Source organism: Rhipicephalus microplus, chromosome 3 (assembly GCF_043290135.1).
Source record: "Rhipicephalus microplus isolate Deutch F79 chromosome 3, USDA_Rmic, whole genome shotgun sequence".
Taxonomy (NCBI): Eukaryota; Metazoa; Arthropoda; class Arachnida; order Ixodida; family Ixodidae; genus Rhipicephalus; species Rhipicephalus microplus.
The window spans coordinates 44,064,201-44,077,644 of NC_134702.1; the positions used below are offsets into that span (position 1 = coordinate 44,064,201).

The following is a 13,444-nucleotide window of genomic DNA, read 5'->3' on the forward strand; positions in this document are numbered from 1 at the left end:
GAAACGCATCATCTTACAGCCGGTCGCGGAAACTCTAATCTACAGCAATTCATTAACCTCGGAACATTCATAGACGTTCGTGGCGATATCAAGCACGGCTCCAAGCACGTCTGAATCGCATCACATAAGCTTACTGACAGCACTCCATATGACCGTGGGGTGCGTGGCCGCGTGGACAGTGCAGCCGGCGCGTAATGCACTTGCCGGCGGCGTTCGATGACGATGCGCGAAATGTGTAACTAAGAAGACAAAAAAATCGGTACGCACAGCACTTGGCATCGCATTTTTGAATGACGACGCGCGAAACTGCTAGCCGCTGTTCCGAGCGATCCTTGGCGGGGAGGGGGGGGGGGTGACGAGCTTGACTGTGTTGTCCGCTGCCGATGCGTAAAATACCCGTACAAGATTCAGAGGAGCTAGCGAGTGATGCGGTACATTCCTTGCGAAGAAGCACGTCGCCAAGAGTGCGCTTGCGCGTCGTTCCTGCCCGCAGTCTCGCTGTCAGCGGAGTTAGGCCTAAAGCCGACTCCGATGACGCGCCGCACTCGTAGACTGCCGCGCGCCCGTTCGTAGTAATCTGATCGTGCATCCGGTGCGGCTACTCGTAGTAATCAGATCGTGCCGCCGCTTACAGCTTCGTTGCAAGCAACGAAGAAGCACGTAGCCATGAATGCGCTAGCGCGTCGTTCCTGCCCGCAGTCGGCGGAGTTAGGGCTAAAGACGACTCCAATGACGCGCGGCGCTCGTAGACTGCGCTCACGCTCGTAGTAACCTGATCGCGCATTCGCTTACTGCTCGTAACTAAAGCGTAGTTATATCTTAAGTGATTATCAAACCACGAACACGTCACGAAGTGGCGATTTTCGAGAGCCATGTCCTCGCGGCGCACAAGCAGCAGACGACGATCTCCCGGAGCGCGCATCGGGCCAATGGCGAGGCGAGCTGCGGCAACATGGTGGCCGCAGCCAATCAGGGGCCTCAAAACGACCTTCAAACATTTACACTTTGCTCGCTTGTTGTTAAAGCGAGGAGCAAGCTGAGGTGGGAAAGTTAAACACGGAGAAATGCTCTTTCCATTGAGCCCAAGAAGCCGGCTCCCGGCCCAAGCATCGCGAAGCTATAATTTTTTGAAAATCGCCATTTTGTCGCCATTTTCAGAAAAATTTTTCCTACCTAGGTGGGTGAAATGAATTTTTTGAAGCACTTCTTCTGCGCGGTTTTCAGTGTAGATATTTTGGAACCAGATAGAAAAAAGGTTTCAGAAACTGAAAACTTCAGTTTCAAAAAATCAATCTTTTTGCCATTTTTCGCGATCCCAAAGCCGCGTCCCCCCTTAATAATCTCTTGATCGGTCGGGAGACCACTCGTGGCGACACCATGATCAATCGCGATGTTGTGCTGAAAGGTCCCATCTGTGGGAAGGACAGCATCGAAAGTCGGGCAGTCATCGTCGGTGGACTCTGGCTGACACCTCCTCGATGCCATCGTCAGCTACTGCTGCATGCTCAGGCCTCACAAAACCGCTGTGCCGAAAACAGTTGGCGATGACTTGCGGCGGAGTGTTCTTCCACACGTGGGCGATGATGTGCACTGCGCCGAGTAAGTCCACTTGATACAACTTTCCAGCTTCTGAGCATAGGATCATTCGCTCTAGCAGGTGCTTGCGGTACTTCGACTTCACGTAGTGAATGATACCCTGGTCCATCGGCTGAAGAGCAGACGTAGTGTTGGGCGGCAAAAAAACTACTTTGATGCTCTTCAGTTCGACTGTACAGTTATGGGCACTGCCGTTGCGCCTCGCTTCTTTTACGAGGTGGTGACAAACTCTTGTGGCTTGCCAGTCACGTGCGATGTTGCGCGTTAGCGCCGTGTCGCGTGTTGCAGCAAGCTACAGGTGTGCCCTACGATACGCGGGTGAGGCGATTACGAGAGATAAGAGAGCCGGGTATTCATGTTGAGATTACTCTTACCCTGCTTACGCGACGAGAGGGCACCAGGCCCATATGAAGGCCGGTAAATGCGATAGAGTCTGAGGAAGCATTTCCACACTGGAAGCATTTCCAAAGATGTGTGCTTGCAAGAGCACGATAAAAGCCCCGCCGCGGTGGTCTAGTGGCTAAGGTACTCTGCTGCTGACCCGCAGGTCGCGGGATCGAATCCCGGCTGCGGCGGCTGCATTTCCGATGAGGCCGGGAATGCTGTAGGCCCATGTGCTCAGATTTGAGTGCACATTATAGAACCCCTGGTGGTCGAAATTTCCGAAGCCCTCCACTACAGCGTCTCATAATCATATGGTGGTTTTGGGACGTTAAACCCCACATATCAATCACGTCAGGCTTCGAGATGGCAGAACTTGCGGAAACCGATGAAGACGGCGACGACAACGAGTGCATTGACGTGTTTTTGCGAGTTGTCTTTCCTCTTCCCGGCCGCATTTCCACATGAAGTGTGTGGACAATTTAGTCAAAGTGGACTGCAATTTCCAGGCCGTTGTGAGCCTCGCTGACAAGGACATCGTAGCTGCGGTTGCAGAGACCCAGGATGTCCAGGTCGACAGCTCAAGTGACGAGGTGGATCGTTGGGATGAGGCGCCGGCTACACGCACGTACTCCGCCGCTGAAGTGGCGGCATGGTGGGAACCAGGCTGTTGCGCCTGGACTGCCTTGAGAAGATCGGGACTGATGTCTTCAACTTCATTTCAAAAACGAAGAAGCAGGCTAAATAAGCGATTTTTTTTTTCTTTCAAATAAGTGATCTTGTTGTGGGGTGTGTGCGGAACCGTTGTCATTCTTCAATGCGCTGATTGTAAGTGATAATCCACTACAGGTAAGCTCTCGGGGCCTGTATTTTTTATATTGAATTTTTCATATAACGAACTGAATCGCGATCCCCTTCGAGTTCGATATATCCGTGTTCGAGTGTAGAAACTTGTCATTGTGGGCACCAATGAACTTATGGGGGGACCCGGCTTTTCAAGCCGAAAATCTGCCCAAAAATCGAATTTTCATTCTCTTAATTTTCGTGTTCCTGACGCGTTTCCGCACCTTTCTACAAAATTTGATTCCCAAATTCTGCATATTTTTCCTGTTATCAAGATCTAAAGATGCGGTTTTACGAGCGTTTCTCTCTAAAATGTGCAAAAATACCCTGCATTTTGATCGCGCGCCGCTTGGCAACGGTACGCTCCATCGGCGCCATTTTGGTGTTGTTCAATAGCTTGCGTTTCAGACTTTTTTTTTTTTATCCTTTGGCAACCCTGTGCGTCCCTGAGAAACGAGAAAAAAGCACCCGCAAAAAAGAGCTTTCACGCGTTGCCATTGGTCAAATGAGGCACGTGATCAGGATTCTGTCCTCTGATTGGCCTAAGTGCCGCCATCGTGCGCCGCCATTTTGACTGGGACAGCGTGTGCCTACCGCCTTTGTGCTCGATTCGCCGCTCTGTGGATTGCTCGCTTGATCGGCGCACGAAGTTTATCATGCCTGGCGGTGCGAAAAAGTTCCATACGCGCCGCCACTTTGGGCGTAAACGACGAAGGGGAAAAGTGCGTGCAAAGGACCCGGCATCGTCGCAGACAGCCGTTCACGGAGCATCGCCTGGCCATGCCACGGACGCCGGCGGTTCATCGGCGCCAGCCTTGCAATGCGATAATGCTTTCGCAACCCACGCTGGTGATGCGAGATTAGATTCTGCGCTCGTGACCGAGGAGGAAGTGCGGGGGGCGCATGCACGGGAGCAAAAAGTGCTTCGACAGCTTGGATCAACACCAGCGACCGCGCGGAAGATCGAAAACTTCAGCCGACGAAGCGGCGCAGAGACTGTGGCGACGGAACCTGCAGCTCCGTACACCATCGTCGAACTTGACGCTGTCAATGATCTTATTCTTCAAACTATGCGTTGTCACATCTGCCGAGGAAAAGTCAAGCTAACCCGTGGAGATCGTGAGTACGGTTTGGCAGTGAAGCTACACGCGGTGTGCGACAACTGTGGCGATATTGGGGATGCTTGGAGCTCGCGTCGAGTGGAACACTCGGTAAGATCAAGACCATTTGCGATAAATATGCTCGCGGGACGCGCGATGCTTTCGACTGGTAACGGCCAAACTGCGATGAACGACATATTTTCCGCAATGGGGCTGAGCAGTCGCGCAATGCATAAAAAGACTTTTCAGCGGCATCTGAAAAATAAGCTGGAGCCCGCTGCTACGCGAGCAGCTGAAAATGCTATGCAGCAGTGCGCGCGTGAAGTGTCGTCGCTCTACGAGGACTTGTGCTTTGGTCACCGTGGTAATATTGCAGTGTGTTTTGATGGGAGCTGGAAGACCCGGGGTCACTCTTCGCACATTGGCGTCGGAGCAGTTATTGAACTCTTCACTGGTTATGTTCTCGATTACGTCGTACTTTCAAATTTTTGTTTGGGCTGTGATGTGGGACTGAAACCCGGTAGCGAGGGTTATGAGCAATGGAAAGATGCTCATCGCTGCCAGAAGAACATCAGTTGTAAATCTGGGCAAATGGAAGTAGAAGCAGGCCTCATTCTTTTTGAAAGGTCCCTTGAGCGGCGCAAACTCCGCTATACGACAGTCTTGTGTGACGGCGATAGCAGAACGTACAATGCTATAAGGGATGCCAAAGTTTATGGTTTTATTGACGTAGAGAAAGAAGACTGCACAAATCATGTGCAAAAGCGAATGGGGACGGCTCTGAGGAACTTAGTTCAAAAGCAGAAAACCGAAGGCCGCAGTCTGGGAGGAAAGGGGCGACTCACTGCCGACCTCATCACCAGACTGAGCACCTACTATGGTCGTGCGCTCAAGTCACATCAAGGGGATGTGGATGAAATGCAGCGAGCTGTGATGGCCACGTACCATCACATCACATCCACTGACGAAAGCTCGAATCACAGTTTGTGCCCCACAGGCGAGCAGTCTTGGTGCCGGCACAATGCCGCAAAGGCAAAAGGTATGCACGAGCCAAAACACAAGTACAACTTGCCCAAAGAAGTTGCAGAGGCATTATTGCCTGTTTACGAACGTCTGTCTGACAGGAGTCTGCTGCAAAGATGTCTAAGAGGGAAAACTCAAAACTCGAATGAAAGCTTGCATTCAGTTATTTGGAGTCTGATCTCCAAAGAGCAGCACTCTTCCCTTTTTGCTGTGCAAGCAGCAGTTGCTGAAGCTGTGTTGCGTTTCAATGCAGGAAACAAACACTCTGCAGCATCAATTCTGCAAGAACTTGGAATGAATGCAACCAACACTGGCAAGATGCGAACAGCAGAGAAAGACAAACGTCGGAGTGCCATGTCCACGAAGAGGCATGCAGCATCAGAAGGACTGAAAAAAAATGTCGCAAAAAAGCATAAAGACTCCATGCATCCTGATTATGCACCTGGGTCATTTTGAATGAGTTCAGTGACATTTACACTATTTTTCTGCTAATAAACAACTTTTAAAACGTTTTTCCTCGTTTTCTCAAAATGGCTATTTTGGTGGTTTTGCTATTTAGGAGAAGCGATATTTCAGCTTCTGGTCATGATATTACTCTAATTCTTGTGTTGACAGCTTGGTAAACTAATGTAGATTGAAATAAGACTGAATTGAATATTGTAAGTAATAGACATAATTTTAAAAATCACATTTAACGATTTCATGTCAAGCTGGGATTTCACTTCCAAAAATTTGACATGCCATAACTTTTGTTCAAATGGGCTTAGAACATTCATGTTTGTTTTATTGCATACAGCCATCATTCTAGATTATAGTGGTATGTTGATTTGTTTTGTAACTATCACAGTAAAAAAAACAGACTTCCTCCTTCCAAGGAACCTGAAAAATGTGATATCTCGAAAACTATATAATGCACCAAAAAAAGAATTGCATATTTGAAATCTGCATATCAAAATACATAAGGTGCATAAGTTTCATAAAAATCGGCTTGAAATTAAGCAACATTTATCTCCGAAGCAGGGTCTCCCCTTATGTACTTGTCGCAGTGTGGGCTGTGTTTCATAGCAGTTTTTCTGTTATTGCCTTTCATCGTCGCTGACATTGGTGGTAGGTAAGTATTTGAAACTTTCCAACTGCAAATCTTTTATTGCTAGGGCTTTGCGAATATTAAATTTCAACTTCAAATTGAATCTGAATAATGAAAACACATGCAAGTAGTACAACTACAGTGGAACCCCGATTACACAACTTTCGGGGGACCATGCAAAATTATTGTAAACTCGAAAAACTAAGATTATATGCTGTGACACTCAGCTTTGCCCAAAAATTGGGTACAGACTACCAAAAACACCTGAATAAGCCCACGGCACGACCTTGTGCTGCTGCAAGCTAGATCGATGTAATTATTCTTGTTAGTGGTAGCTAATGGCAGCATTACTTAGTTGAAAAGGTGCGAACGCATATTTATTTTTTAACTAAAAAAAAGATTAAAGTCAACGTGCATCTTTCTACCAATAAAGTCTGAAAATTGCCTGCACGTGAACACGAAACCAAAACCGCATTGCCAACAGCCTCCTGCCAGAACCGCCAGGCACAGTGTCATTGCTATCACATAATAGCGATGGACCACAAGGTTGCGTAGAATGTCTTCGTGAGTGGCTGAGCTGTGCGTGTTGCAATTTGTTGCCTTGTAAAGTGGAACTAGGGATGCCGTTCTTATTATGAACGTTGGCGTCAAGCGAAAGTAATTTTGCACTGAGGAAACAGCTGCGCAGTGCTGTATTTTTACCAGGAAAAGTTGATTGATAGATATGTGGAGTTCAACGTTCCAAAACCACCATATGATTTTGAGAGGCACCGTAGTGGAGGGCTCTGGAAATTTCGACCACCTTGGGTTTTTTAACGTGCTCCCAAATCTGAGCACACAGGCCCACAGCATTTTCGCCTGACAAGGAAAAGTGCACGGACAGTGGACAGAAAATGTGAAAATACAGTCGAACCCCGCTACAACGAACGCCGCTTCAACGAAAAATTCACGATTTTCCGTCAGCAGTCCATAGGAGTCAATGCATAAATTGAATATTGTCACCACAACGAACACTTTCTTCTGCTGTCCCGCTTTTACGAAAATTTACGATGCAATTCCAGGCTCAGATATTTATTGCTATACAGTAAACACATTCTTTAACATTTCGATGTATTTTCAAAACATGAAAATACGTCTATGAAGTTTAAAACACGTTGGCACCATCAGAAACCACCGCTCGCTGTTCAGCAAGCATAGGCGCCGCCATTGCTTGATAACAATGACAATGAGACTGCCCTGCTTTTGCCACTGGCTTGCTTTTGGGCTGCAGATTATCTGAAGGTGAAGCTCAGTCGCTCAGTTCGTGGTTTCCTTCACGCAGCTGCTGGGTGGATCAACGGAACAGTGCCTTTTTCGATGCCAATGTTTATGAATTCGTTTGCGCTTGGCCAGTGTGGTAACTAATCCGAGCGACTGTTCATGCACATCATCTACAAAATTGGCTAGCTGCGAGTGATGGATGATAAGAATGGCATAGAATAAGGCAAAACTCAATGCTTCACGATGCCCTGCCTCCATCTCGGCGTTGTCGAATACGCAATGACGGCGGACAGCTGCTGGTGTCAACGTGTTAATGCAACTGTTCGGTTCGTTCACGAAAGCGGTTGTAAGCGTTGTTTCAGCGTGCTTTTCATCATGATATCGCTATGCAATGGTTAGAATCGCGTCGTGACGCTGCTGGGAAAAAACAGGAATCAGCGAACACTTTTTGAATTTTGAGAATAAATGTTTCTTTGTTTTTTTTAGCTCGAATTCTAGCCCTATAACTTTATTGCCTTTTAACCTACAGCTGCACTTGCCATCTACCTTCTGGGCAACGTAGTCGGCATCAATGATCACATCAACAGAGAGCAGAAACCAACAAAGCTGCAACGCGTGCTTGGTTGGTTTTAGAAGTTCGGGTTTCGCCATTCGCCCGTTGCGGTTTCACTGTATCCTTATTGCGATGGGACATAATACAGTGAACTTTCAGTAAACCGAAATCTGATAAACGGAACTGCTGCTTAAATGGAACTGCTACCTCTGATTTGATCGGTTTCATGTCTGCATACTGCACCCCTGTTCACCTCTCGGTAAATGGAGTTCCTGTTAAAGGAACACATTTTCACAGTCCCTTCACGTTCTGTTTAATGAGAGTTCACTGTAATTATATTACAGTGAAATTCAAGCTGGCTGTTTTAAAGTTTGCCGAAGAAAACGGGAACCGTGCCATTACCAAGCGCTTCAGCATGAAGTTCTTCAACGTGTGTAGTAGTATGGGAGAAAGCAGAAGAGTGTGCGTTTGCCAATACATGTTTCCTGCCATTGAAGACTTTCTAAGTTATTGTGAAAGCTTAGGTCATCCAGTATTGCCGTGTTGTGGAACCTAATTTTTCCCAGCATTGTTGAAAAAAAGCTTCTAGAAAATGGGGCATTAGAACGCGCTCGATGGAACCAAAGACGTCAGGAGGGTGATGACAGTGGCTCCGACGATGATTCCCAATCGGACCTCTCGGCCAGTAGTTCTGACAAGACCGTGCATAACCGAATATAGCTAAATAACGTATGTGCTAAGTTTGTTAAATAAACAAGTACAATTTATTTCATTTCTTAATGTATATACTGCGCATGTTAGGACTATACTATTTCACATTATTTCGGATGCATTTGTGAAACCTTTGCATAATTTGCACCCCCCCCCCCTTTTTTTTTCCGGAGATCCAAAATTGCAAAAAAAAGTTCGCATATTATGTGCATCCAACCCTCACAGAAGTGATACTGAGTGCCACTACTTCTGTAGTAATGCACGATCATAGGTAGTAATGACACAGTTCCTGAGGCACATACGCGGCCAGTCTGCATGGTTTGAAAACAGTTACTATAGCAGCAATCACAGCGCACAAAACTGCTCTCTGTCGACGCGATTATTGATGCCGACTACGCTGCTCTAAAGGTAGACGGCCAGCGCAGCTGTAGATTAAAGGGCAATAAAATGATAAGGCTAGAATTGTTTGCGGCATGCCTGTCTTTTGCGCATGACCATGGTGCAACAGAGTTAGGCTCTTAGTTTCCAGTTGGTCTCCAGCAAAACTCTGATCCGAATGTTTGCGACAGTGAGCTGTGCCTTCCTTATTGGTCTGCTCGTATATGCCCTAGAAAAACATGCGTAAGTTCTTTTTACAGGACAATATGTTTTACGTGTACGCTGCGGTTTAAAAACGAACTTTGCTAGCTTCCTCGGTGGCATGAAATTGCAGGTGATAGGCATATTTTCTCTCCACCTTTGAGATTCTAGTGCAGTTTCTATAGTGGATTTGTTTCAGCGATAGTTCCTGCCTCACTCCGCCTTTTTAGTGACCATCAGGCCATGAGCCTTCATTGACTGTTCAGTCGTTGCTGCAACAATTGTAGCGGCAGCAAGATTATTCTTTCGAACAAATTCCCGTACAACTTTTTACGCTCCCTTTTTTCAGGGCTTGTACCACCGGGGTCCCTCCTGTTACTTTCTCACTTGCGTCCTTTGGTGGGAGGAGCTCAATGCTCTGAGACAGTGTGACTGCCTTCTGAATATCCGAGGGGTGTGGCTGAGGTTCTGCAAGCAGCCCATAGCTTTGTGGAGGCAAGCACCCTTGCACTGGACGCTGTTTACTAGCTTCGTGTCCGGACAGTTGTGTGAAAATTTGGACTGAGGCAAAAGTAAGCGCAGGTCACCTTTGACTAGCAGCTCTCACTGCCCCCTGCGTGAGCAGAAATTCTTCTGCAGCACAGGAAAGCACATGTGAATCATTTGCAACTGACCACGTAGCCGTGACCTGGAAGAAAAAGTGTGTGCCTCTGCCGTGACTTGTCACAATGGACCAGCAACTGTGCGCACCTCAAAGCCGAACATGAGGTCACTGTTTGACCTCTGGACAAGGCTGTATTATTCTTGCGTGCATATTTTAAAAGCTTTTAATGGTGAAAGTTGATTAGGGTCCCTTCGTAGTAATCTCTTCATTATTTGGAGGTTAGAGATGTAGTCATTCAATCAGTTGGTGGACATTTTTTTCTCCAGCTTTGGGTCATTCATTGTATTTGATATGAAATCTGAATCACCATTCGTAATTTTAGGGGTTAGAGTAATTTTGTGTCAGTGACATAGTTGTATGCCAGCACCGCTTTTGCAAATTGGTGGGCCTTGACACACTTTAAGTACTATCTGTAGTATCCAAGTAAGTGCAGTTAACGACCAATTTGTTATGCTGCCTAGGAGCTGATAAATTGACCAAGGGAAAAAAATGAATTCAAGCTTTTTTTTTTTTTTTTTCTCTCATGTGGTCAGATTGCCTTATCTACGTCTGAAAGAGCTCAATGCCTGCCAGCAAGACTTGTCAGGCATTTTGGTGTGTGCCCAGGCTATCGAGAATATATTCTGGTAGCCTCCCTGATGGCAATAGTGTCTCATGCAAGTGTAACAGGGCAGCTTTTATTAGTGAGATTGGTGTATTTGTCATGATTATATTTCCTCATTGTTTCTGTACATTTCCTTTTTATTCTTAAACATGTATTTATCTTTTAATGATGTTCCTATACATTGCTTATTCTTATTTATTTTTTTATGATGTTTCTTTGTTGTGAGAAGTTTTTGAGAAGTTCCTTTCCTTTTCTGTCTGCAGCTGCAGCAAAAAAGAAAAATTTAGCTCAGACTATTAATGACTGGAGCAGCAGTATAGCATATGGCATCCAAATCGCTGGCCACACGATGGGCTTTGTTCCGGCTACTCCCGCTTTAAACATATGTACTGTGCCTGCTGTGTTGTTTTTACCATGCGCAGCAATGAGCATTGCACATCATGATATTGCCACCACAGTTACTGGTTTTTTGCGCTAATCTTTTTTCGCTGTCGGTCTATGCGTACTCAAACGTGTATACCACGCAGGTACTTGCCTTAAAAGGTCAATGGCAGTTTCCTTTCAACCTTTCATGTCATGGTAATTACTCATGTTAACCCCTTTCAGGACTTTAAATGAGAAAGCAGTTAGAGAGAAGGGAAATTTTTCATTTTAAAATGGCTCATTTCTTTGTTAAAATGGCCAAATGAATCCGGCTCATTTCTTTGTTAAAATGGCCAAATGAATCCATCTGACAGTTGTATTAAAGAAAGAAAATTTATCCATTCCCATCTCACATACTGTCGTCTAGTCTGGGGTACACAGGCAACAAGAGAGATGCCGAACATGTTTCCTCTGTACAAAAAAAGAAGCTTGAAAATGAATGATTTTTTCTCATTCGCCCTCGTCAACTGATTTGCTGTATGAAACCTTGAGCATACTACCTACCGCTTTCCCAGTTGTATAAAATTTTGTTAGCAACAATGATTTTCGCGAAATTAAACACGATTATACCGCCTTCTCAAACAAAAAATACTTAACCAGACAGGTGGCATGCGACCTACACATTACATCGCTGGCAGTATCAAGACCGAAGATTAGCTATAGGGCTAGAATTTTATAGATCAAATAATTTCAATGTGTTATGCGTATTCATCTTTAATCAAACTGGCCAATGAAAACACATGTATAATAACTTTCAATTATGTATCATAGAATGCTGATGATTGCCTTTTGCTTTATGTTGTATGTGCTTCATATACAAAGACTATTACTTCCACTATTACAGTTTGTATAAACTTTTTTCCTTTATATTTAAGTGTTTTTTATTTTCATTATTTGCATATTGTGTAATAAGCAGTGTAAATATTTTTATAATTGACATGTTTTCACTGGTTTTGCTGCTGCTGTTGAACATGCAAGTCTGGGGGGATGGCCTCGTCAGGAGACATTTCAGTCCCCTTTTGCCTTACCTCGTTGATATATTTCACACTATGAATTGTGTATATATGCCTGAAATAAACAAATGGAATTGAAATTGAAAGCATTCATATTTGTTTTTCAGGAAATATAGGTAACTCGGCATATTGCAACATATAACGTTGTCTTTTGTGAATAAATTTTTGCTTTTGCCAGAGTATTCATATTTACAAAAAAAAAAGAGCGTTGAAGGCATTAGTTATTTACACAACTGTAGATTTGCAGGCAGTGGAATAACTGACGAAAAGGTTGATTTTTTTGTCCACTTTAATTATTTTCAATTTATGTCGCACTTAGCACACTTAAGTTAAAGACAACAATCAATGTCCACAATGTTTTCCTTTACCTAATTGTCTGCTGGATTCATTTGGTTGTGCCAAGAAAACTATAGTATCACACAGAGGGTTTGCAAACCTAATGGCAGGGGGGCAGGTAGCCATGTGTTGTCTCACCGCAGTGGTGGTGTGCCAGTGATTTGTCGTCTCCCGGGGTTGTCAGGTGGCGCCCCACAGTCCCAAGGCAAGACTTGTCCAGTGACTGTAGCGCCACGGCTCGTCGCTGCAGCCAACAGCAGCAGCGGGAGCGGGAGCTGAAGCTCAGGACGCTGGAGGAGGCTGCCCGCGGTGGCCGGCCGCCTATCAACTGAGCAACCGGAGCAGCAGATGCCGTCGTCGACCGTGCGGCCACCGCCGCCCACCCTTCTTGGCAACAGTTCCCAAGAAGCCTGTCCCCTTCCCGTGGTGGTGCCCTCCATCGTCGCTGAGGCCGGCAGCTTGGAACGTGCAATCGCCGTCGACGAGACGGCTGTCCCCTGGCCGGTCTTCCCACCCCACCCCTACCTCTTTGTCAGCTCCTTTGACCTCCACCAACACAATCAGGCTTTATGTGCCAGCCAAAGCTCGAGAAATGGGGGGCAAAGGTGTGGCCTTGGTGAAGTTTGGTATCCCCTTGTGGCAAACCACACACGTTACCTAGGTGGAGGGCACAAGAAGCTGTCTGACAAGTGCTGAGCTCCCATCTTCAAGTTTATCGTATGAACTGAGCCTCTAGTGTTCCTGGTTATGCAGGCACACCCTTCTGGGTTATGTGTTTACTGCTATGAGAGTTTAAACTGTAAGAGGGGTCACTCGGAGTGCTTGGTAATCGCCTTTTTGATCAAGTGTGCGTCAAGCTCTTCACGTGCTGTGGTAGCATAATTGATGCCATGGCATTCAAGTGGTCAAACTTTCTGGAGCCCTCCACTACGGTGTGTCTCATAATAATATTGTGGTTTTTGGACGTAAAATTGAAGGTATTATTGGTTGGCCATGGCATAATGCTGCCAAGTTCAAGCCCATAGACTGAAAAAATGTAATCGGTGGTATTTTTTATTGTATGAAAAGGCCGATGACCACCGTATCGGTGTGGCTCTTGTCCCTTTGTTCCAATTTCTGCTTCCATTGAGGGTACAACAGTTCCTGTTGGAGCCACTTGTGGCTGTCTTTACGCTTTGCCTCCTCCTTTAATCTTGGGACACCTATGTGCGCTAGACAATACGTGAGTTTTTGGGTGTGTTGAGATCATCTGAAGGAGGCATGGGTTTAAG

At 45.9% G+C, this 13,444-nt stretch overlaps 1 protein-coding gene across 4 annotated transcripts in view; it reads left to right on the top strand.

The window, feature by feature from the left end:
* Nucleotides 1-12,678, top strand: part of LOC142803701 (uncharacterized) — a 75,248-nt gene extending 62,570 nt beyond the window's left edge. For 3 of the 4 annotated variants that reach the window (XM_075889350.1, XM_075889351.1, XM_075889352.1), the window contains one exon: nt 12,358-12,678. In XM_075889350.1, the coding sequence (XP_075745465.1) occupies nt 12,358-12,505 (148 nt within the window). In that variant the 3' untranslated portion in view covers nt 12,506-12,678. Of the gene's footprint in view, nt 1-9,482; nt 9,700-12,357 lie in introns of those variants that run through there. The other variant, XM_075889353.1, reaches the window with a different exon arrangement.
* Nucleotides 12,679-13,444: the final 766 nt, after the last annotated feature.